Below are 26,885 nucleotides of genomic sequence, written 5' to 3'. Positions count from 1 at the left end.
TAGTGATTACACAGCATGTGCACATGTGCAGAAAACATGTGACCTTTTTTTCATGTAATTTTTATTGGGCATCATAACATGTGACCTACCTGCTTTACTTACTCTTGCATTTCTATTCTCAGACACTCACGGTGGAGTTTGTCATCCTGGCATTAATATTTCTCTCTAATCTGTGAAATGTCACATTGCTCGTAAATTGTGAGACACTTCACGATGCCTGCAGTGCTGTGTTTGTGATGTAACATGAATATAAGAACAGGAATAAATTAAGCTAACACAATGATGTGAGGAAACATTGAAATCTTGCATGAATATAATTAAAATCTACACAGTGTGATACAGTCTAAACTGAATGTCTTTTCTAATTACATCACGTTAAACATGTAAACCGCGCAAAGTGCAGCAGCGGCAAACTGGAGCAAAGATCATCGATGTGTTTAAGAACAACATCACCAGCAGTTTAACCTTTGATACCCAGCTCCACCTGTAACTGACTTTGAAATGCACGAAAACAAAAGGAGACGTGTGCCTCTGAGAAATCTGTTTTGACTATAACCTCTGTTCCCTGAAGGAGATGAACAAGATTGCAACATCCACGCAACATCTACCCGATGCTGCGTTAGCACAGGCGTCAGCTTGCATCATTCTTTCAACAGGTAAAAAGAGATCACAGCGGGACGTACGGGACACAATAAATCCCCAATAGTCCTGCACTCGTGAGACACTCTCTGTTGCCACAGATGAAGCCAGCCCTTTACCGTGAGGAAAATAATGTGTAAAAAATATATGCCCAAGAGCCACAGTAAACCTCCCTCTGAGTGTTCACCACTGACGGAGCTTTGCATTCTTTTAGCATTGTGTCACGATGTAAAGTAAAAAAAAAAATCTTAATTGATGCAGCAAATATACTTGTTCCATTCATTCTTCTTTTATGCAAAGATATCATGCCTACATTTCCCACAATACAACTCAACCCCTGAAAGGCCAGTTTAAGATTCAGGTTTGTTATACTGAAAGTTGCCAAAGCAGCTAGCCTCAAAGAGAGGGCTGCAGAGGTCTGGTTTGCTCTCGCTGTTCTTTCATTTTCAGACTTGTGGTCTTCTTCTGGGTTGGCCAGCATCACTTGAGGCAATATTTCAGGCTTCGCGCGGCTCCCTCTGGAGTCACAAAATGCTTCACAAATGCAGTTCGACTCCCCCACATCGGTCAGCAGGCAAACTTTACAGAGCTGAAGTCCATATTTTAGTTTTGTTTCCACTTTGATGCTGTTACTAAAGGGCCATTTCTGTACTATTTGTCATGCCAGTGAACCACTGAGAAAATATTTTTCCATTTCTCTAATGTGAATCTAAGTTTCTCTGATTTATATCACTGTGAATCAAAAATCTTTATTAATGTATGGTTTGGTAAAAGTTGATAATCACACTTTGAAATGCATTTAAGAAAACAATGAATTAGTCTTATCTTTGAACTAAAGATGGTAACCAGGTCTCCTATAACTTGAACTCTTTGTACACATGAGAGGATTTTCTAGGGTATGACTTAACTGATGTCAAGTGTGCACAGATCTGTCCACAGTCCCACTAAGTGAGCTGAATTCTATGCAGCACCAGAAGTAGTTAAAGGCCTGTGATGGCAAGTCAGCTATAAAAGTGCTATGAATTCAACTTACAACTGCTGTCCAATGCTCTGCTAGGCAAGCTAGGTGTGCGGACGGAGCTGTCATGTTTTCGACAATTGTTATTTTCCCCTTGCACAGCAGGTGACAGCGCATTTCTTCTGGGATGAAATCCCCACAGGCACTGAGGGATTTGTGTTTATGTGGCAGCACAGTGGAGCCCAAGGACATGCCATGTGACTGCAGCCTGGCAGAGTGGACGCAGTCGCTTACATGCCATAAAAAAAACCCATAAAGAAAAGGAAAAAGGGAATGGTCTTTATACATGGAATGACACGAACGTATATTCATGTGAGGCCGTGAATTACCCTCTTTTTAATGCTTTCATACCGCACACACAGGCGTGCATGCACTCCAAACACAACAATAACAACAACTAGTGTAAACTTTAAGAAGCTTAAAGGAGATTTAGGAAGCATGTCACTCACACGTCTTTTGGGAAATGTGTGCGTTCTCTGTTCAGACTCCTCTGTGACCTTTTCATACGTGATTTGAAACTCCAATCAACTCCCCAGTGTCACTCTCAGAAAAATATGGCATATCCCATTTCATGCCGCTGTCATGTTGTTGGTTGCTTGTCGGCAAAGTTTCTTCTTCGGCATGAGGTAACCACTACATTATGTGAAAACCGGAAGGGTTTGCAGAAGAGGCTCTGTTGGCTCAGCCATGGACGGTGTGACAGTGACATGTGATATTATTTCAGAGAGCTGAAGTCTACAGACACATGAAGAGGGAGAAATATGATTGAATACGGGATTGTGAAAGGAGATTACTCATGGAGATTGTGAAATGTGTCAGCTGCTAATCAGATTAAGAGCAGAATAATCCCTGATGGAAAAAAAGAGAAACTACTAAATATGAGTCAACAAATACCATGGAATAAACATGTCGTTCCTCATGCTGCACGAAGAGATTAAAACTTCATATAGCTTTTATCAAAGTGCGCCTTCAGAAGGAATTTAAATATCTTATATTTGGCAGGGGAAGCAGAAGGATAGTTGAGCTGCTATTTGAATACTGTTGCCAGGCGACTGATCAAGATATCAACAGAAAACCTAAAACAGGTTAACAACTTCAGGCAGCTATCATTGGACATGCTATGTTCATTTCATGTGACGTACTTTAATCTTATTGAAGTTTATAAATCTTTGTTTTTCTTGGCTGAGCAGTTGAATATCTCTGATGTTTTAATGTCAGTAATAATAATATTTTCTGTATAATAGGTTAAAAGAAAGTAGAATAGTATGGTCAGAAAAAAAATAAATGCTCACTCAATCATGATTGGATCATAAATGAAAAATAAACTTCAGTATTTTCATATATTTCCAGCTCTCCTCACCTGAATGACCAGACAATAACTCCCTACAGGGATGTCCAGATTCATAGGCTGCATCCTCCTGAGGACCCGGCCTTCGCGGTCTAAGTGGGCCGGGTCCTCCGAAGGCTGAGAAGGCTGGAAGTGAGCAGCTGTGAAACTGGACGGTCTAGACTTTAGTTTTGCGTCACCGCTGTCTCGGTGGAGTTTAATAAACTCGGCTGTCTGCTACTTGCTATGTAAAATATAACAGGACAGTGGCGTAAATTCTCGATCATCTCGCACTTCTGTTTAATCAGTTCTCCGTTTGACGTTTATTCAGCTGTGTGAGAACTATAACTTTAATCTCAGCCAAACCGATTTACTTGGGAACAAATAAAACACTGAAAAAAGCCAAACAATAACAATTTTAAGTTATTTAAGTGACTTATATATCATATTTAACCTGAGTAGCAAAAGATGGCGGGGGGGTTGAAAACGATGTGTGGGGAGTTATGGCCTCGGCTAGCTATCGAGCTGGTGGGTAACAGATATCTCCGAAAACGTCGGAGTACTTTTGCAAATATGTGGTGTCTTAATAAACCGAGCAGATATTTGAAGTTTACACAGCTACATTCTCGCCTGAAAATATCTTAAAAGTTTATTTTGTGACCCAGAAAGAGTAATAAGAGTAATATTAAAACTTAGTAGCGGCCACCATTGTTGGAAACTGGAATTGGCTGGGACGCGCTATCAATTCTGGGATATGGTGGGCCACGAAGGACACACCCGACCCATCCTTCAAATTCGGTGAAAAGGAGGACACTCCTCCACACTTTTGGAGGAGTCTATGAATTTGGACAGCCTTCATCGCGTCGCTGTGACATAATCGGCCTACAAATGCAGCCTCAGGAGGATGCAGCCCATGAATCTGGACACCCCTTACATCACGACTAGCATAAACTAGGATAACACGTTAAGGGAAGACAAAATCACCATATGATAATATGCACAACTGTATCATCACCTGAGCAAGGTTGCAGAATAGTTACACCCTTATCTAATAGAGTTTAGTAATTCCTAATATTACCTTGTCATCTGTATTATAGTTAGTGACGCAATCCCTGTTTATCTGTCATTACTGTGTTATTAATCATAGTTTGTATTGTCACCAATAATTAATCTAGGCAGCTGCTGTGCATGTTGCTTATGATATTTGCTTCCATAATATGCAGGTTACACGTCATGCTTATCACAAACACACATGTTGCTGTTATCACCACACAGTTACGTGTCTGTTTACTGTAGATAGAGCACAAAGAGATGTGCTGACCACCCCCCTAAAAACACATGCACACATCCTATCTAATCCTGGCTTATATACAGCAGATATGTGCTTCCCTTCCAACCAGCGCACTAACACATTCCCTTAATTTTCAGTTTCTTTGAAATCATTTTCTCTATTACCATCACCATCTACTTCTTGTGCCCGAACGCATCTTTCTGCATGGGTGACTCCATGCTGCTTACAGCGGGCAGGACAGCTGTCTGCCACACATAATGTGCCCTCTGAGAACCCCCTCTGGCAGGTGGAAACCCACCAGAGCCTTGGGCTTACACAGAGGGTCCTATCTCTATGGGAAGATCTGCAAACATATGGCACTGAATAGGGATGTGCAGAGGTTTTCCTTGCAAGTACCACGCACATGCAGAATTTGATTAAAATGCAATGAGGTCCTTGTCAGGGAAGGAAGGTGGCTTAGGTGGCTTGACAGTCATTATTGTCCTGTTATTGGCTGTCACTCTACCGATGCCACATTGTGATTCATCCTCTCTGTGCCAAAGGAGCATCACGAAACTTGACTGCACACGACTGAAAATGATTCCCCCCCAGTCTACCAATACACCACAACAAGCAGAGAATGTGTGTCATTATCAACTTTTTATATTTTCATAACTCTTCGGAGTTTGGGACAGGGTTAGCTCGCTGCTGAAAGCGACTGGATGAAACTGTCCAGTACTCTTTCTATTCAGAAGGATGGCTTTCAAACAAACCTTGAAATGCTGTCAAGCTTGCAAGATGTCAGCCTGGTGTCGCATTCAGAAACAAACACAACACAGATTTCAAAAATTTATTTTGACCGATTGAAAACTGCCAGGTTAGTGGCCTCTCTTACACCCTCAGAAAAGAGAAAAATACTGTTTCCTGAATATAAACCTGTGTTCTGTTGTTATCATTCTGAGTCTCCTTTCAGGCTGCCTGCAGATTTAAAAAAAAAAAAATGTCTTCACATCCTGGATGCATGGCCTTTTCCTCATTAGTCATCTTGTTTCTGTGAATTTATGAGAAAACACACACCATTGCGTATCTTTTGACACGCCAAACAGATTTGCAATAAAACAAGGACACAACTGAGATTGATGACTGAGCTGCTTCTTGAATTCATGTCTCTAGTAGAGCATATAAAAGCTTTTCAACCGAGGCTCTGCAGCTTTTTACTGTTGTCCAGCATAGTGTTTCTAATCACGCAGTGAAATTCATCAAAACATTGCCTCACATGAACTGCAGGAATCCTTTGTATTTAGATAACATAGTGCACGGTTCGTTTAATGAGTTCTGAGTTCTTGCTATGTTTAAACAGCTCGGCAACATTTCACACATCTTTTTAAATTAATTGTTTATTTAATTACTTATTATGCTCTGTGTACCCTCAGAGAACCCATTTTTGTTAGTGACACCTTTGTAAATAAAGCAAACTTAAGCTAACGTTAGCTAGTGTTCCTCTCTGTCGAAGCTCAGAGCCGACTACAGACACTGAGATTTCGATTCTTATTCATAAAGATGACAAGCCACAGGCTTTTAGTTGTTGTTTGTCTCATTTTTTCAAGTTAAATGATATGGAAACAAGTACCGAGCTGCCCTCACCTATGGGAGTACCACCCATGCCATGAAGCTCCCAGCACACAGACTTTGTGCTGATGTTAATGCCTGAGGAGGAACTCTTCAGGCAACCTCGCTCTTTAACTTTATGTGATCCGTCACTTGGTGGCTGAGTTGTTGTGATTGCTAAACTCTTCTATTTTGCAATAACACTTAACATACTCTTAAAGGGAAGAAAATTCACACACTCACTTGTTACAACAGTGGTATCCTCTTACAGTACCACACTCAGATTCAGTGAGCTCTTTAGAACAGCGGTCTCGTTTGGTACCAGTCCGTGAGTCGTTTGGTACCGGGCCGCGAGAGTTGAGGCTCAGGTGTGAAATTTATGGTTTTCAGGGTTTTTAATCGTTATTTTTTTTATCGTTTAGCGTTAACTCGGTTTCCCTGGGTCTTTTCTCGTGTGTTATGAATAAACCTTCTTTTGCAGTGCAGTATTGGTTTTATTTTGTTGTATTTATCCGCGACACCTTAAAAGCCGGTCCGTGGTTGGGGACCGCTGCTTTTGAACAACCCCTTCTTTCACAAGTGTTTGTAAACTCAGACTGCATGGCTGGCTTCCTGATTTTACACACCTGTGACACTGAATGTGAAAACACCTGAATTAAAAAATAAAGACTTTTGTCCAAATAGTTCATGTCTCCATTCGCTATTGTGAATAAAGTGTTCAAAACAAGTTGCAGACTGTATGTTTAAACCAGCTAAAAGTGGAAAAAATGGCAAAACTGTTTTATGTAGAATTTATAAAATACACAAATCTGTGGATATCTGTGCGTGTGAAAAGTATAGGGCCCCTGTGATTTGTCTTCTCTGACCTCTGGCTTGGTTACTGGTGAAAAAACAAAAAACGCCTTAAAACCAGTCTAAATTTATAGTTTCATTGTTCCAGAAGCTTTGTGGAAAAGTAAAGCGACTTGCAGTTTTAAGGAATAAACAAAGTGCCTGGTATTTATTGGGTCCTATTTTCAGAAGTGTATTAATACACATCATGTGCTCTGCTGTGGAAATAAATCATCAGGCTGGTTTATGTGGTTTGTGACTCAGTAAACTAACAGATAGCGAGAAACGAATAAGCGATGGAAACAAAGTTCACAGATCTTAGGATGAATAAATTGTTAGCTTTAGATTTTGATGACAAGAGGAGAGACAAAAGAACGCCACCAGGAGCTAAAGCGTACTTGTACGCTCCTTTTTATAATGGTGTAAAAATAACTGGAACTACTAAAGTGAAGCAAACAAAGGGGAACAGGGCAAGAAACAAACAAATAAATAAATAATAAAATTGTCAAATTACAAACAAGCAAGCAAAGCACTGCAATCACACAAGCATTAAACAAAGCACAGATTTAGTCATTTCTCAGGGTGAGCGCTCACTAATTTTAATTCAGTACGTTTTATGCCACTCACTTCCTTTCAGGCAAATTAAATTTGAATTCATTCAGAGGATACATTTTGCTGCCTAATTGCAAGGCTTTATGTCAAAGGATGACCCATCATACATGTTCACTCTGACTCTAGCATGACGCTGAAGCGCCAGAGTAGCAGCGGTGCGCCCTGTCACCCGCCGTGCAGCGTGCCATTTCAGATGCAACAAAGCAGCGTGTCGGGTCAACAAAGAAAAGCACTACTGGCAAAACACTTAGCTCTTTGCCTGCTGATTGATTGCTTTTCATTGTTGCCAGTTTGAATATGCTGTTCCTCTGATGGGCAGCTTGGCAGAACATGTATTCGTGTGTGTGTGTTTAGAGCCAATAGCCTGGCCAGGATTTGTGGGGAAGCCTGTTGAATCCCGATTTAGTGTCTGCTGTATGATATTTTTGTCTGAGTGAGGGATTTGAAAAATGCCTTGAAAATAATTTTGTGAGCTAACACTCAGTACGGACTGGCAGGTGAAGATAATCGCAGTGAATTTCTCATTAAAGGTCATGCAAACCAACATGCTCGTGCATGTTTCAAACGTGCGAGGGCTTTGGAGCAAGATGAGAGGGTATAAACCGAAGACGTTTTGTCCTCGTAAATGCTTAATGTTAGAAGAACCACAGCAACAACAAATGATTAAGGCTGTTTATCCAACTGAATGACAGAGCGGTGGTAGCTTCTATTACAACAGAGAGATGTAATTTACTAAAATGGACTTCTAATTGACACCTTGTATTGGCTCTGTTTATTAGTGAGGAGACAAGTGTCTTGAGGGGGTTTTTCATGTGCCTGTTGGTCTTAAAAAACACAACCTAATTGGATTACTTCGGCACAAATCGGCAGATATGAAGAGAATCAGCGAAGCAACTATTCACAGTATAGAGAACAATCAAACGCGGGCATGTCAGCTCAGCTATTTGAAAGTAAATCTAAAATTCCAAATTACTCCACAGCTTGCCAAGCTTTCACCGGTTAAAACCCCAAAAGGATACAAGCTGCAAACAATTACAATCAATTCAATGCAAGCAGCATTTTTACTAACCAGACCAGTGTGTGAATCAGTGATATTTGTTAGGTAGCTGTCAGCTGGGAGAATGTAATCCAAGCAGCTGTTGCATTTAGCACTTCCAATAAGTGAATTGAAGAAGCTGCACAAGGACACATCTGCTACAATTAGACGAATGGAATGAATAGCTTGGCTTAAAACTTGATTTTTAACTGAGGAATTTACCTCAATTAGCTTTTGGTGTTTTAATAAAATTGTCCAAATACAAATAATATAAATAACCAAGGCTTATTATCATTATTATTAGTAGTAGTATTAGTATTATTACTATTATTGTTATTGTAGTCGCAGTGAGAAATAGGACAGCTTTTCAAATGTCTGAATAGTGCATGTAATTCATGACATTCTTCTCTCAGTTTGAACTAATCATATGAATGATCTTGTCACTGCTTGACCAAGATCAGTAGATCTAGCTGAACCCACCTGAATTCAGAAGGCAGCCCAAGCTTACCTACTGCACTGTCTAGCAGCTACCTGACCAGCTCCACAGGCAGTGAGCTTATTGTATTTTCAGTTTAATGACAGCATCACCAGCAGCAGCTAGTTGGTAACCTCAGCAGTGTGAAATAAACCTTCAAATGTTCCTCGAGGCCAGTGCAAAATAACACAATGAATTCTGTTTATAAATTTACAGTTTACTCACTTTATTCGTGTGGTTATTTATTTTTGTGTGTATTCAACACTGAACATTTTTGGGATGTAGCAAGCTGAATGAATAATGGATATTTTAAGTCAGCACCGCTTAACCTTAGGCTCTGTTGAGATCTGGTTTAATCATTTCTCTCTTGACAAATCAAAAGTATGGAGTTTGTTTTAAATCTGAACCACGGTCTCCCCAAACACAGTATTCCAGTTCAGCATTTCACAAAGCCTGCTTAGTCACTCGGTCTTTATGCTATTATAACCCAAGCTAACGAAGACCCATTCATCTTCTCATCTGGCTTTCAGCAAGAAAGCAAAATCATTTGTATGCTACCTTCTCACACCTTATAAAATTCAGAGTATTGTTGCCTTGAGCTTGAGAGCAAACGTCGCTGAATAAATAGAGCTGCACAATAGTTTATTTTAACTGCCATGGAAATGAAGTCAAAAAATAACCCTCTCATCAAAGCGCATTCAGCTTTAGGCTCCTAACAGAGAGGCTGTCCCACTTCCCATGACCCAGCCGAGAGTGATCACACCTACACGAGGCACGAATCCCTTGGAGATTTTTCCATCCCCACAGCGTCAGGTTTAAGGTGTTGATTACCTAGCGAAAGCCGCTGTTAAACAGGTACATCTCAAAGAGCTCCGTCTGAAAGCGCTTCAGTCATCGTTACTTTGCACAGTGAGATAACTTCCAATTTTCAGTGTGAAACAGACACATGCTTGCTAGTCAACTGAAAGAAAAAGAAAAAGCAAGAGAACTTATTATTTTTACCTCCAGAATGAGGTGGAGGGCCGCAGAGCAGAACCACTCCTTGACCTTCACGTACTGACACAGAGCTTCTTCTCTGAGTCTTGAAGTTTTCCAAGTCTGCAAAATAGAAAAAAACAAAACAAGAAAACAGCAGTAAGTAAAATATTCCACAAGCTGGAGGCTGTTACATTTTATTAGCATACACATGGAGGTGCTGTCATGAACAAATTACTGTTTTTCTTACTTCTGCTGTGACAAAACAAATTTCCCACGTGTGGGACTAATAAAGGTTATCTTATCTTATCTTATCTTTATCTTATTCAAGGTCACATTGTGCGCAACCTAAAGCAGCGTGCAGCAGGTGGGGAAAACGCTCACAACAGGTTGCCCGTTTATTACAGAGCTCGCAGACATAAACACAACACATACTCACATAGCGCCAGAAAGTTCATGGCCTATATTTCTTCAGACTGTGGGAAGAAACTGATGCTTTATCCTGTCAAATACAGTACTTGTAAACTCTGAGGGCCAGAGTTCAAACTCACAGCGTGTCAGATGCTGGTGCAAAAAACCTGAAGCCGTGTGCCAAGCAAATGATATACAAAAACATGACATACGGAACATTTTGAGTCAGTTAGAAAAAACCTTTAAAGACTGCCTGAACCTTCAGCAGCAACAAACTGAACATTTTTGGCAGTAAACAGCCTTTGGCTTTGCCTCCAGCCAAATCACCCCCCATGTGCGCCTGTGCTGCCGATATCCAAATTCACGGAGATGGTGCCACAAGTATGGGGGTTTTGGTGGAGGAAGACAGCAATGAGTGATTTTTTTTAAAAAAAGCACAGGTAGCTAAATCAGTGCAGGCGAGATAAGTTGTACCTGACTATTACATACAAAGTCGTTATAACAAGTGTAAATGCTTTGATATGACTGGAAGGACAAATGAATTAAATTTCTCATTTATTATTGTAAAAACCTGACAAACTCCCTCAGTGATTAATTAGAAATAAAAATTAAACAATAGAATCTGGATGAAAACCTGTGATGAATTTTAGAAGAAAAACCCTTCAGGGACTGAGCATTAGCATTACTTTCCAACGCCTCCCCTTCAGCTGGGTAAAAACATTGTCTTGTGAGTACAGCGGACAAAGTTTGCAGTGCTATGAACACATTTTGGATGCAAACTCAAAAATTTTAGGGCTTCTTTAACCTCCTAGGACCTGCCGTCCACATATGTGGACATCACATTTTTGGTTATTTAGACCAAAATACTCAATTTTGCTCTACATGGGCCTGATATCCACTTACGAGGACATTATACTGCTAGTGTTCTATCAAAATTTTAAATGAATATCCTCATTTGTGGCTCTCATTTTTCTTAAAAACAAAAATATGGTAAAAAAAAAAAAAATCTGGCAATTCTTTGTTTTTACATTCATCGGGCCCCAATATGCCCAAATATCAAAGAGAAATTAAAAATGCATGTCATGGAAGAGTTCGGGTCTTAGGAGGTTAAAAACTAATAAGGACAGGAAGTATCGGAAAGGCAGAATATTTTTAAATATATGTTTGCTTGAAACGTTTAGAAGAGATTGTGACTTTGCTCAAAGGAAGGGAACTGCATTCAGTTATTTGGCTGCTTTTGTGAGTGTGTGTGTGTGGATGGGGGTGACGGTGGGCAAGGGGGGTGAGGGCCACCTTATGTCACTTCTTTCGACACACCCCTGTTAGTCACACAAAGATAGGTCGATGGAAGGAAGCACTCACTAGTGTGTGTCTGTGTGTGTGTGTGTGTTACTTAATTTCTTTTTGCTGGATTTATTTCTTTTGCATACTTGAGGGGACACACTTAAGATAAGGGGGAAATGAAAAGAATGAGGCCTATTATTGCTCCCTGTAACCTGCACTGGTAATTATATGTCGCAAATAATGAATCTAAGTTAAGCTTGAGCTGAATACATTATGAAAAAAAACTATAACAAAGCACTGAAATCAATAAAGACACACACCCCCACTAATATGAGCCAGACAGCAATCTGAAGCCTCGCTGCTAAGCGGAGAGGGTTGCCGTGGCAGGTCACACATGAGGGATTTTAATAGCTCTGGTGGTAATCAGGTTACCTTTCATTCATCAAACCTACCACCACCAAACCACACAAAGCTATTCCTAGTAGGGCTTTGACACCACAAGTACTCTTAAACTGAAGTATTTTCCTTTGACAGCTGATGGAAACAATAGCAGGTCAGAACCACATCTGACATTTGCTGATGATTGATGCAGAGCAAATCATCTGCTAATCGGAAGGTTGGTGGTTCAATCCCTTCAGTCTGGGCAGCATACTAACGCCAAGCTGCTCCATCAGAGTATGACTGTTAGATAGAAAGAAGAGCTTGCATGAATGAGCGCTCAGACAGAGTAGAAAAGCGCTATAGAAGAACCAGTTCATTTCAAATTGGCTCCACTAATGGTGTACAGAGCTCAGTAAATGTAATTCACACATTGCATAGAGACTAAGTGTCTGCACTGGTAACTCAGTTTGAGAAGTGCTACATATACTCCTAAGGGAACTACTTAAATACAGATACTTGTAATAAGTACAAAGAAAACATGGATCTACTCGTATATTTAAACACGGATCTACTCGTATATTTAGAGGTTAATTGGCAGCATAATTAAATTAAACAGCTTCTTCTGGCTTCCTTTATTCCACTTCTTGTTTTTTTTTAATATTCAGTTTGAGGTCAGAGATCATTCATAAATGTGATTTTAGCTACCGAACCGAAAAAAAGACAGACAGCAAATTAATGCAGTAAGAGGCTTGATATACTGTCTCAGATTTATCCATACATATTCTCCAAATTGGATTAATTAACCTTAATTAACCTTGCAATATGCAGTATATTGTCAAGTCAGTTCGAGCGGTGGCGCGGACACGAGCGCTGTCTTTGCAGACCTGCTCGTCTCAAAACTGCAACCAATCCACTTTCAAATGAGATTACTGATTAGTTCAGCTCCAAGTGATCTAAATGTAAAATTATCGGGCTCAGTGATTTATGAAGAGGACTATAAGGTCAGTTAATATATGTCATATTGGCCACAGAACAAGTCAATTAAGAGGCTGCCTTCAATTATTTCTTTAAACATAAATCTCTTCTTAACCCAAGAGTACGCTTTAACTAATAGCAATCTGAGAGTCTTAAGCCCTATTAAAAGAGCAATTCCTAATATTTTTCTAAAGATTAATGCCAGATTGGACCTTTAAGTGTCAAATCGGATGTGTCTCCCTCAAGGATGTAAAACCAAAGTCAGCATTCTTGCCTAAAACTAGAGAGACAGAATAAAGAAAACACCAGAATCAATACACGGGGCAAAGTCGTTCAGAATAATTTGGCAGAGTGCTACAAATTTAAAGAACAGCACCAGTTTCTGCCTTAATAATACACATGCAACATCTAAAATAGTGTCCCCCCATTGTTCTTGGCTACAACTGCTAAAGCAAAGTTACGCTGTGGTGTTGGTGGAGAGCAAAAAGCAAAAACAAAAACCACAGCAGGACTTTGTTTTTGTTTTCCTGTCTGTGCCTCTGGGGCACTTGTACCTGAGCTCAGTGAGGTCGAGGAGCTGAGAAAAAGCATCTTGGGCTTCCTGGTGTACACATGCAGAGGACACTATGGATTACTTCACATTTAAAAACATGCTGTCCAGTAGACTTGGACGGCTGCTGAGAAAGCATAACAAAGTGAGGCTGACGTTCATGCTGCCTCTGCCGTGGCCGGGGTGCCGGCACAACTAGCTGTGTTGAGCCCGCAGGACTCACTCGTAGCATTTGCTGCCCACCAGCTGCAGCAGGAACTGAGTCATGGTGCTGCAGTTTGTTTTATCAGGGACTGTTTGTGATTGTGTGGAGGGGAGCACAGGTGTGTGACTGTGAAGGACACTGAACTTTAGGAGATAAACTCACTGATGGAGTAAGAGACGCCGGCTACTTGTGAAGGGTAGCAGGGCATGATTTGTCTCTGTCGTACCTCTCCTTCTATAATCCACCCAGATTTTTCTTGACCTCTAATAATCACAGTAACAATATGAAATTTTTTTTTCAAAGTTGTTAGTTACTGTTACAACAACAGCCAAAACTTGAGAAACAATTCAGCTCAATACATAAATATAATATAATAAAAGCTTGAACTAAAGAGAGAGCTCGGTTAAACCAAAAAACAAACAATCTGACAGGACAGCAGGTGGTGTGAAGACTTTCTGCTTTTGTCCTTGCAGCAGCAAAGTTAGCAAGAGCAGTGAGTGGTTCACAGGGTTGTTGGGACCCATTAATTAGCCATATCCATCCACAGTCATTTGTATGGCCTCTGTGTCGGCTGATCCTCCGGGCTTTTTTTTTCTTATTCATGCCACACACATGTTCCTTCCCAGTAACGTTTGGGATCACACCACTTCTGAGTGACAACTAGTGCATCCCATGCACGTTTCTTCTTACTGCTCAGATTAACGTCTCCGTCCTCCTGAAAATTCCGGCCATCTAGTATTGCACGGTCAGACTGAGGAACACCGGGAGTTTGGCAACGTCCCTCTGCAACGCTCCATGAGACACATAAGTCACACTGAGCAAGAAAAACGAACTTTATCAGACGATAAAGTCACAAAAAAAGAAACAACAACAACAATAGGCTGCTACTCATCATGGCGCCAGGGAAAAAAAGCGACATTTACCACTCATTGGAAAATGTTATTTTAATGAAATAACATTATAACGAAGTTTAAAACATAAAAGAATGACTTATTGTTTACTGAACTTGAGATAGAGACATCCATCACACTTCCTTGCCTTCTATTTTGATCGATGTGGTGGTTATATGCATCGTCTGTTATTTCCCTTTCTTACCTGTCAGAAAACTCTCCACTGTCTTTTGTAATTTTGCGCCCTGAAGCTTGACAGCGCTGGAAGTCTCAAAGCACTCCTGTTAGTTTATTGTTCCCACATGAAACAGTTTTATTCAACTTCTCAAATCCACTCCATATTTTTTCATCCTGGTCATGCGCTCCTCCGTGAAGTAGTTCCATACCCCACGTGTAGAGCGAGCCCCACAGTCAGCTATCATGGAGTAGTGCAGGAAAGTAATAATTTTGAGGTACTAACTCCAATATAGTATTACCGAATCTCAAATTGACTACATTTCAAAACGCAACATTACTATTATTATTATTATTATTATTATTATTATTATTATTATCATTATTACTATTATTATTCATTTTGTTCTGGCTACAGATATTAAGAAAGGTAGATGCTACACAAAATAGAAGCTTGCAACATATCTCAATAAATTTAACTAGTTAAAAATAAAAATTCGTGATTTTACATCATAAAATCACGAATTTTACACATACACATTCTTAATAATTAAATTTAGAATTTGAATTTTTATTTTAAAGTGTGATTATAGTATAGCCTCAGAGATAATCTGCTACCATCATTCCTTTATACTGTATGCACTGTATGAAACCATTCATATTGTTGGAGGTTGGGTTTCTGTGCCCAGCATCTCAGTTATTTTAGAAATCTTATAATAAAATATTTTATTATGCTTGTGGCTGAACATTACTTTAATCCTAAAGAACTTGCACAGAAATCCACCTATTTGATTAATGCACTTGTTTGTCCTGCTCTTTACTGTGAAAAACACGTCTGCCACACAAATGGATAACTGAACATCAGTGTGACCATCCACAAACGGGATGACAAAGTCGCTGTCTACAATCATTTTTACACAGCAAATCACTGTCCTCCTAAATTCCAGTAGTTTTTCTACACTGTGAAAAGCCGGCACCCGGTTTTGGCTGCTTGGTGACCAAAAGTGCTTAAACAGGCACACAGGGCAAATATGTCTGCAGATGTCCATATAAGACGCTTTCTTGGAGGTTTATGATGTGTGTAGAATTCAATCAGGACTCAAAGCTTAAATTAGGTGATTTATTTTTATTGCTTTTTTTCAGTATTTTTTAAGGAACACTGACTGCCTAGTTATCTCTTAACTGTCACTCAAAGGTGATTAATGTTGTAGCAAGGCTAATCGACTTCCTTCTTCCCAATGGGCTTTATCTCAGACTGGTGTGGCTCATCAGAGATCACTGATGAAAGCTTGTAGCTGTAATATCTGCACTGCTTTTTTTCCCCCCTTTGCCTCTTCAGTGAAATTAATTATTTTGCTTCTACAGTCGTCTTTTTTATTCATGGTGGTACAATAAAAAGCTGCAAATAGACGCCTGGTTTTCTCCTAAACACTGCTTGCATTATTGGACACAATACAAAATTTCACGGCTGCTCAAAAATGGTGAAAGCTGAAACTTTTTTCTTCTTGGATTAACCCCACCATTTACTTTCATCTAAAAACACGATAGAAGGTTAGATAAAAGCATCCGAGCCTTCCCAAAATACGCACCTATAGAACAAAGTCAACAAAAGCCAGAGACATCTAAGGTACTGAATTTGTTCCCCCCAAAAAAGTCGTTGGCATTATTTTTGGCTGAGATCAAAGCTGTTGGGATTTATGAAGTGGTGATGTCTACTGATTGTGCCTGTTCACAGCGACAGGCATGGCCTCGCCCATGCTGAAAGCATGCAGCAATAGTGGCAAAATCCCCCCCCCTCCACCCTCCCCAAAAACCAACCGCCACCTTCAGTCATCCACTCTCAGCAGCCAAAAAAGACCAAAAGAAGCATTGTTGTGAAAGGTGCTTTGGAAAGTCGCAAAAAGCATAATTTACAATATGGTACGGTCGATGCCTTCAGATGCGGGGGGAGGGGGAGGCTTGGGGTGCATTGTGGTGGGAGGGCTTGACCAAAAGCCTGTTTTGTTTTTTTTAAAGCACACACAGCTGTGCACATGTTCAAAAGAAAGCGTGAAAGCACAGACTTTGCCTGCAAGGGATACCTCCAATAACATATCCATTAAATTTGTCACTGAAAGGAACAGTGGCGAGCGCAAGTCCCTTTGAAATTTCATTAAAATATTATAGAACTGAGCTAATGTTTTCCGCACAAAAGCTTCAGAGTAATGTTCAAAACGGGAAGTGGCTAACAATGATTAATAGCCTCAGAATAAGTAAACCTGATGTCCCATCTAGATCCATTAGCATCAATTATTGCAAACCTGGGCTGGCATTACAAACAATGATCCAGATTAAGCTGATGATCACATCCCAGACATATGAGCTTTCCAAATGCCAGCACAACTTATCATACTTCAACAAGCCCGTCCAACCGTGAACATTAGATCCATCACAACCTGCTACCCCCTTGAGGATGCTCTTTGTCTTCAAGTGGAAGGTGGATATAATGTGTGTATGAGTGTGTATGAGGACATCACATCTATGTTTGTACTGTCTGTGGCTGCGCAAAGGTGGGAGTCAGCACGGAGGTGTGTATTCAGTGATTTTTATCAGCCTGTCTGTCACTAGACAAGACGAGATGAATGCGTGGAATGAAAAAAAAAAGATCTTTAAAAGTATCTTTAATTCTCCTGCCTCGACTCTGGTCCTCAACTGGTCCACCTCGAGTCTAAAAGCACTGTGGTTTGCAGTTAGTGGAACACTCTTTAGTTACCTGTATATTGCGAAAAGAACAGTATGAAAAGACAAGTCAATGTCTTAAACTTGCTTCTTGCTAATGGCAGCAGGGGGCGACTTCTACAACTGCAAAAAGTTGTTCAGTTGTACCAAAGTTGATAGCAACATTGAGCTCTTTTTGTTAAAAACACCACTTTTTGAATGACTCTATGAGCTCAGACACTGTTTCAAGTTTTACAGAATGCACTACGATGGTTAGTTAGCAAATTATGGACAAGATTAGAGCCAAGAAGGAGGATAAATTGGGGTTTTATTTTCCTTTACCATGTGACTGACACAATGCTAGCCTTGGTTTCTGAGATCATAGAGTGGTTAGAGTCCCTATCCCCCAAAACACCAAGGCAGTAAAAATAGCTAGTCTGCTGTAAGTCTCTGTTACATCTGCCTTCATTTATATACAGTCTCTGGGTACACCTTCTGATAAGTATAGTGTTGCACGCAGGCCGACAGTAGTAATTTTAGAACTGAGATTAAAGTGCATATATTTTGATGCTGCACTTCCATGAAATTTGCAACATTCTAACAGATGCTGATAAAATAAAGTCATGTTGCAAACAGCAAGATTACCCAGTCCTCTATTCAAAAAACACTGAATCCTACTTTATAAGCTAAGTAGCTTGAAGCCATTTTTCCACATTCACCCTGCTTATTTGACCTGGTAAAGTTCACACATTATTCCATTCCCTGCTAGCCTTGCACTTAAACAGCCTACATTAGACATTAGCTGCAACAGTTCATTAACAATTGATACCAAACACAAACCAACAGCGTGCATCTCGTTGTACATTTATTGCATTTAAGTTTAAACTGACTGCTGATTGGTTAGTGTTAATATTAGCTTTTATTAGGCAGCCCCTCCCTGCTGCTGACACTGTAGTTAAAGTACATTAGGGCAATGAAATACCAGCTCAACTCCAACTCACACACTTTCAGAGGTCAAATAAGCAGGGTGAATGTGGAAAAATGGCTTCCAGCTACTTAGCATGAATGCTGGATCCCAACAAAACCACAATGACAATGCCTTCAAGTACATCAGTATCATCAATGTATCCATATCATGTTTTTTCAAGGAGCTGATGAAGCTTTTCTCCAGCCACAGAGTAACTACGTGTTTCCCCCCCCCTAAGTAGTGCTGTTTATTACTAATAAACATATTTGGATGTGTACTGGGACTGTCACTATATTATTTTTCAGACACTTCATAATGACACTATATACTGTTGTAATCAGTACAGAAAAAGTTTTTTAAAAATTTCTGTGGGCAAAATGGGAAAACTGTTCTGGGGTCTGTTGAATTGAAATGAACTGAAATTCTTTTTAAAACACGAAACCTCTGGACTAAAGAGGAGAGGGGGGCATCCTGCTTTTTATCAGCACTCAGTTCAAAAGCCTGCATCCCTGGTGGAGGTTGCATATCTGGAAAGGCACCATCAATGCTGAAAAATATACGCAGGTTTTAGAGCAGCAGATGCTCCCGTCTGCATGACGTAGTTTTGATGGAAGACCTTGAGTATTTCAAGAAAAACAATGCTAAACTGCATAATTCATCTATTACACAAGCACCATAGTAAAAGAGCCAAGGTGCTTAAATGGCCTGCAATAGAGACAATTCTCCAACTGAAAACATTTGGAGCATCATTAAATAAAAAATAGAACAGAGCAGATTGAGGACTGTATCAGACAACAACGGGACAACATTCCTCTCCAAAAAGTCCAACAAATGGTCTCTGCAGCTCCCAAATATTTACAGACTGTTGCAAAAATAAGAAAAACTGCTACACAAAGGCAAATGTGGCTCTGTTCCAGCTTTTTGGACACATTTTTTTTTATTACATTTTCTCAATTTAAACATTAGTTTAATACATCCTATTGCAATTAAGACCTCTTACACAGCACAGCATTTTTGGTATACGGGATAATACACAATAATGATATTAAACATGTACATTTTTTATATCATATTTACATTTTGAAACCCGTGATGTATGTACCAGTGTACTCTCACTTTAACAATTATTTAGTAATGTAAAAGCGCAAAAATGTAATGTGCTCTAAGGGGTAGGGGCGGTACTGACTTCGCCGAGCACCCTCCCCCCGCCAATTCCCTGCACGTATCATCAAAAAAGTTTTCCCCATTTCAAAGGCTGGACAGCTAAAGAGGTAAACATTAAATGCTGAGTGAGTTATTGCACTTTATAGCAGGTTCCCAAGTGTGATATGTTGATAGTGTACTGCGGATAAAAAAATAAAAGCTAGATCATACCCATTAGCTATTTACACCTCATTAACTAAGTCAATATACTCACACCACATTATCACTCAGCTGAGAGGAGTCCAAAGGATTTATTTGCATTTAAATTAGGTATTCATATTTCCCCTTAAGGATTTAAAGCCTACTTTGGTGACATCAGGAATTTCCCACCCCTCCTATGTCCTTGGCAAAATATGAGCTTTTCTGACTCTGATGAAACACTTTATAAGTAACTGAATATACACTCCTACACAAAACGGGATATATAGCATTTCAAGGAAAGCTCAGTATACAACACTTTATTTTCTTCTTGAAAGCTCAACCTTCTTGACATCTTTGGTCGCGGAAACTTCAGCAGTGAATGAGCTCGTCACTGCATTCAAAGCACAGCCCTCGGAGTGCCACCCATATAAGAAGCCCACAATATCATTCTGTTATTGAATATGCGGCCTCTTCATCAGTATGAATTATGTGTGTACATCTTTTACATAATCAGCGATACAGAATCAATAGACATACTAATCAAGGGCAGCGAGTATTGAGTGGGAGCGCCCACTAGCCATCAGTTATCCTTGCCTCGGGAGGTAGACAGCCACAACCCTTGCGAGGGTTACCATCATCCATCAAAAGTTTGTGACACGGACACGAATCCCGAAGTATCTGGAGCCCCGCCAGTTCCAAAGAACAACCTTGAAGGCGTCACGGAGCGTGTAGACTAACAAATGTTAACTGAGGAATACCATTCAACTGAGCAAGTCTCATTGTACAGTTTACTCTTGTTCTACACAATATATGCTATGCTCAACCTCCGGAAGGAGATAACACTTTAGCAAATACAAATCTGACTTTTGAATTATAATTTAAATGGAAATGTATGATTTAAGTTCAGACCTATAAACAGGTCTTAAGTGTCAATGCAATCTAAATTCAACAAGACCAATAATGGATTTTTAGAAAGATTACTCACCTGGAACAAGATTAAGACACCACTAATACCTATTTAATTAAAGAAAAGGCAAAAATCCCTCACACCCTGAGATAAATGACTGAATTAGAAGGCAGAGCATGTTCACCGAACAACAACGCTTTCCTGTGCTCACAACGACTCACTATCAGGATTTCATTATCAATTCTAAGACCCGGCTCAAAATTAAATATCTTTTGACCTTCATGCTGAGTCAAAACAATTAACTATGGCACTGATTCATTTGATTTTGTGAGAAACTAGCAGCTTATTGAGGCTCCCGTCACCAAATATCTGTACCAGCAGACCTGCGCTTTTGTCAGTCTTCAACAAATGTCCTAATTAACTGGTCTAGTCTGAAAAGTAAAATGGAAATGGAAAAGTTCCCAATACTTGACCATTTGCATGTAATAAAAAAATATACTGTAGTCCACAAAGATATGCAGCAATTGATTAGTAATTGATCAATAACGCAAAAAGTGTTTAAAGTGTTTGCAACTGTGAGTGTGACATCAGTTTACATTTGTTTGGTCGACCGACATTTACAAGACAAGACAGCAGAAGGAGAACTACCATCGACTGATAAAACAAGATGCTGAGGTAAATACAGTTGTCCAAATGGAGGGAGCAAAATACTTCTTTCATAAGCGCAAAGCAGAAAAGCACACAAAAACGAGCTTCTTTTGTGATGTGTGGTTGAAAAGCACTGGGCAGGCAAAAGACATTGCTGCCGGTGAAAGCGCTATGGTTACCGGTAGCACCGAACAAAACCCTAACACCCTGTTCCATCCTGTGTTTCACTTCCTGCTGTTGGTCATGAATGCTGAAATGTAAAATGTGTTTTAAGCACAGTGCTGAACATCTATCCTCTGAGAGAGGCCGTGATGTATAAATGCTCCACACACACAAAAAAAAGCACACGCTTCAAGTAGACCTTGGGGTAGATGTACTGCTCAGAAACATTAAGGGAATACTTACATCACACATCAGATCTTGATGGATGAAATATTCAAGTTTTAGAATCTTTACTGGCGTGCACTGTCATTTTTACTTTTTTAGATCAAAATGATGAGACAGCGATCAGTGGAAACCAAACTTATCGGCCCCTTTAAAGCCTGGATTCAAAACCACACCAAAAATAAATTAAATGTTCTAATAATTTGTTTTTTAGAATCAGATTTTGATTTTCCTTAAAATTTTCTGTAGTATTTAGAATATGACAAACTATGCTGAATGGTCTTTCCCTATACAACTACCATTCACCTGGGCTTGGGGACCCACACTAGGGGTCCACTACCCCCAAGAATGAGTTTGCGCCTCCTTCTGGTCCCAAACAAGAGACCTTCTGTGCATAAGTCAAACGTGTTAGCCACTACAGCATGGAGCCACATGAGTAAACTATTGATGTTTCTCGCATGACGTCAAGAGCACATTGCCTGAGATTTGTCTCCCACACTGGGAGTAACACAGTCACCGGTTGCTAGGGTGACAAGTGTATTCCCCAACTGGTTGACAGCGGTTCGTCAGGGTTGCTGGTGCGATGCAACCTGCAAATGGAGACTGGAGAATGGTTTCCCTTCAAAGTAAAAGTTGTGCCTGTCATGTGGTTGGGTTCGGTCACAGAAAAAACTATGTGCTACAGACACTCACACATTACCTGAATTGTTTTTTTATTTAGATTTCCCATTCCTGCAGTAGTTCACTAAAATTAGGTTACAATGAAATACATTTTTGTTTCACATTATAATGTACTTTAAGTAAAAATGTGCTACTATTTTAGCTTTTACACAAAACACAAAACACCAGCAAAGTGTTTGTCCGCCATCTCTGTGGTTCTTACCTTTAACCCCACTGATTTCTATTGAAAATGCACAAATTCCAAATACCAATATTTTTGGTACATGTGTGATTTCTCTAACAGGCTGGTCATTGCAGATTTAAGCTTCACTCAAACAAACGTACCGGGTAGTTGTTGTGGAATATTTCCAGGTTTGAATTGATGCGCATTCTGTGCGCTAATGAGTATTTACTGTGTCTGTGGTATCGACTGTACAGCGTGTATGTGTGTGGTAATGACAGAAGTGTCACCATGTGCAATTGTGTGACTCAGTGATGTATTTTTAATAGTCTGTGCAAAACAATGAATGCTCTGTGGCAAAAACAAAAGGTCTAGCATTTAAGATAGCATTTGCTTGTGGGATCAGTTGTGTGGTCTTTTTGTGCGGTTTGTTAACATGAAAAATGCAACATATCATCCAATCCTCAGATGACATATTTTGTTGAGTTACTTCTACAGTTCCGCACATGATGAAAGTTCCTCCAGTTATGAACAGGATGACTAGCTGTTTGCAATTATCCGTAGTTTCTGTTCCAATCCTCATTTTTTTCTCATGCTGTTTTTGAAAGTTGTTTCATTTTCTTTGTGACTTGCATTGCCCTGGTCTGTGTCTCACTGCTTTGTGTCAGATCTTGTTCTTTAGTCTTTTATTTCATTTCATTCCTGCTTTATTTTGAAGGTTAGTTCCTCTTGTGGCTTTCTTTCTTTTTTACTTCCTTTCTTTGTTCAATCTTGCTATTGTCATGACTGAATTCACCTGTACCTTGATACATGCATGTTTTCTTTCAGTCTTGGTGTTCCTCCCTCATGTTCCTGGATTTTATTGATCTTAGATGTGGTTTAAAAATTGGACAAACTTGTGTTATAGTACATTGTTTTTATTATTGTTTCTGTAAGTAACAAAATCACTCCTTCTTGCCTTTACCTTCATGTCCCCAGCGCTGAAGTTTCCTTGACAGTTTCATCCTCTTTCTGCGGTATACACTCTAGTTATGCTCCATCTTCTTTCCACAGGAAATCAATTATAGTAAGGACACGTTTTCATGACAGTGCACGATCACACTGAAGATGGGGCAGACCTTAAATCTCTTGACTTTTGACCTTTTTGATTGTAGCAGATGTGCATTTATATGGCTCCAAATGATTACGCTCATTTTGGCTCTGACGGGTGCAGTTAGCACTGGGCTTATTAGAGGAGCGAGTCAGTTCAGACCCTGTCTTGTGTCAAAATCACAGTCAAATTATGCGTAAAACTAATTACCATCAAAAGGTCATGACCTTTACTGGAGGGAAAAATATTGCTTTTAGGTGCTGAAACACAACTTATACCTGCACTGTGTGTATCTGACTAGGAGTCGATGTTGCTTGAGCAGGATATCTCCGACTACCTCCCTGCAGGAGGACCCCACTCATATCCTTTACTTCCCTTGAATTTCTATAAAGAATTGCATGACACTCTAAAGTAATACCAGTTGCCCTTTAAATTATTTGCTTGAACCTTTACCATTCAATCATGCAGTGGAGTTAATTAAGCTATACCAAGAGTAATAAAGAAGATAGATGACATTCGGTCATACACGCATACGCTGACTGTGTGACAACAACTGCAGGTTGGTAAGGTCAGAGTCCGACAATTGATGGAACTGTCATCCTATCATAGTGGAAATTCGCCAGCAGAATCACATCACGGATTGACTTCCTGCTGGTCCAAGGAACTAAACAAATGGCCTGAGGCATACTGGTGGCCTTGTCCCCAAACACCAAACCTCAAAATCTAATCTGAGCTAGTGATCACTCTTTTGCCTTTAATGTCATGATTTACTCCTGTCAAATAACTGGCACATAAAGTAGGCACTTATTGACTCAGTCCTGCTAGAAATATGAGGTCCAGAGGCTTGTCAGTTAGACTCATCAAGATCCATCAAACAATCTGTCGTCCTCCTGGTCGGAAATCAGTATGATAGGGCCATTAAAAAAACATTAAACTGCAAAAGTGATGGTGCTGACTTTGCATTTCTTCATGAGTGGGTGTGGTGTTTTTGTTCTCTGAAGTAACGGAAAGGAAAGTTTCATCAGCTAACCCTTGGTGCTTCTTAATGGCTACTTTCAGCCACTCTGCATTTCCGAAGAGGCTATAAAACTTTGTGACAGGCCTGTGATACAGTTGAGTATCACTTGATGAAGTTCACATCTAACCAATGACAGCGATACTGAAGTGAGTGAGTGAGGAAATCCTGAACTTTTCTGTCGCTAAGCTGTTTTTGCCACTGTTTTCCTTTAGTTAGCTCATGTTAGCTATAAGTTTACTGGAAATTTCTTTGACGTGGAAGAAATTTGTAAATAATCTCATATGAAGCTTATCGAACTGTTTACCAGAGGGGAAATGTGACTTCTAGGACACTCAAGTGTAGCATTAGCTGCCATAATGTTAGCTTACAACTCTGACAATATTACAAATAAATAAGCACATTTATGCTAATGCTGTTGGGGTACAGAGGGTTAAAAGAGATTGAATGGTCACTTAGCTAATAAGCCATTAGCATACAACCAATGTTAATGCTCAAACTTGGCTAAGAAGTTTAGTTGAGTCTGCAGAACGTACAACCAAGACCTGAACCTTCCACTTCATCACAGTGCCTGTACTCCAAGACACCTCAGAGGAAAAGGTTGATCTTTTTCCTCCACTGCAGTGAGTTTAGCGCTTTCTGTTTGCCTACTGTGCAGCCATTTATAGAGTAAACGCCAGTCAACACACAGTGAGCAAATAGCACCTCAGAGATAACTTTCTCCATGTTAAACATGTCATCAAGAGCAGCCCACTATGTTATCCTTGTTTGTGACTGACATGTTTTTCTCTTTCTCCCTCTATTTTTACTTTTTTTTCTCCAATGGAAGCCAAGAAGGCTCAAATGCTTGCCTAAAGAAAATAGAAAAAAAATAAAAATGAACTCACATGCGAAGGTTAGACTGGCCTCTCGGCTAACGATGGTCCCGAAAGAGTTGGAGGCGAGGCACTGATACGTTCCAGCATCTTGGTCTTTGTTCAGATGGCTAATTCTGAGGTTGCCCCCAGAAAGGCTGTAGTGAGATCCAGTTTTGGGATTTATTTCCGTGCCGTTCAGTCTCCAACTAAAAAAGAGAGAGAGAAAGAGAGAAAAATGAACATGTAAATTTAACAAATTAAACACTGTTCAGTGTAGACTGGGGCAATGGAAGTACGCCAGAGCACAAGAAGAAGAAGAAGCAGAACGTGACTTGTACATTTGATTGTTTTTCAACAGGAGAGAAATGAAAGGTGGAGAGGACCCAGAAATCATGCCCTCCAGCTTAGTGTTAATCTAAGCAGCAGTGAACCACTATGGTGCCAAGGACTTGACTCCCCGAGAATAGATAGCATTTCAGGCCATCCATCTTGCCAGACCCCAGTCAGACCGCATAAAAATCCTGCTTAATCATTATGGTACAACAATTAAAACGAATGCCTGCAAGCTCGCCTTCACACTCGTGCATTCTAGACCCTTCCACTTGATTATCATTGGTGTTAGGATGAGTGGGTGGGTGGGCGGGACCAACGAAGGGTATAATTCACTTAAAATGGCAACAGACTCTCCAATCTCTCCAAACAGATGCACCTTATTAAAGAAACACAGGTGGGAGAAAAATCAGTCATTTCAGAAAAATGGCTTCAAGCCATAACTCACTTCAACCAAGGCAACAAAACCTAAAAAAGACAGAGAAAAGAGCTCATACATTGCCATTTGTTATTGATGATGTATAACTATCCCAGCAGTAAAAAGGTACAGCACAGATAAACAAGTGTGAAAAGAAGATTTAATATGGCATTGGATAATGGACTAACCAGATCTGATTTGGGCTTTGAGGGGTTTTGTAGCTGATTATTTCTTTGAGAATGAGTTTTAAAATTTCTTCTGCTTTGATTTTTTAAAAAAAGTTTCTCTGAATGATTTCCCATTCAGCTGGAAAAGCAGAGCATTGTTTTCCGCTGAAAAAAGAAAGCAGCTTTGATGTGAAAAAAGGGGCTTTGCTAAAGCCCCTTTTGTACAAGAGACAGAAGTTGCACAAAGCTGTTTGGGGGTACTGTCTTAACTTTCCTTGTTATGCCAATTTGGAGCCTTTGAGGCATAATAACCTTTCTAAGAAAGCACTGATAGTGGCGTTGTGGAATTTTCTTGCTGTATTATGTCTTTTGTAGCATAATGTGGCTTATAGAATACACTCGTTTGCCTTCAGTGGCGGAGAAATCCAACTTATGTGGTCCCGTGGACAAAGACACCTGTAGGTACAGAGCTTCCATATGAAACAAGTAGGAGCTGTTTACATGAGAAACAGTGTCGGGTTGTGCTCCTTAGCCGCCTACCCACACACACACACACACA

The 26,885-nt window shown here is 40.0% G+C and overlaps 1 protein-coding gene across 3 annotated transcripts in view; it reads right to left on the bottom strand.

Moving 5' to 3' along the window:
• The window catches only part of cntn4 (contactin 4), a 194,323-nt gene that overhangs the window by 103,950 nt on the left and 63,488 nt on the right, over positions 1-26,885 (bottom strand). For all 3 annotated transcript variants that reach the window (XM_025907489.1, XM_005450133.4, XM_005450135.4), the window contains 2 exons: positions 25,442-25,617; positions 9,819-9,914 (listed from right to left, as the gene is read on the bottom strand). In XM_025907489.1, the coding sequence (XP_025763274.1) occupies positions 9,819-9,914; positions 25,442-25,617 (272 nt within the window). The remainder of the gene's footprint in view (positions 1-9,818; positions 9,915-25,441; positions 25,618-26,885) is intronic.

The sequence above is a fragment of the Oreochromis niloticus genome, linkage group LG5 (assembly GCF_001858045.2).
Source record: "Oreochromis niloticus isolate F11D_XX linkage group LG5, O_niloticus_UMD_NMBU, whole genome shotgun sequence".
In the NCBI taxonomy this organism is placed as follows: Eukaryota; Metazoa; Chordata; class Actinopteri; order Cichliformes; family Cichlidae; genus Oreochromis; species Oreochromis niloticus.
This window is presented reverse-complemented; position numbering and strand designations above follow the sequence as displayed.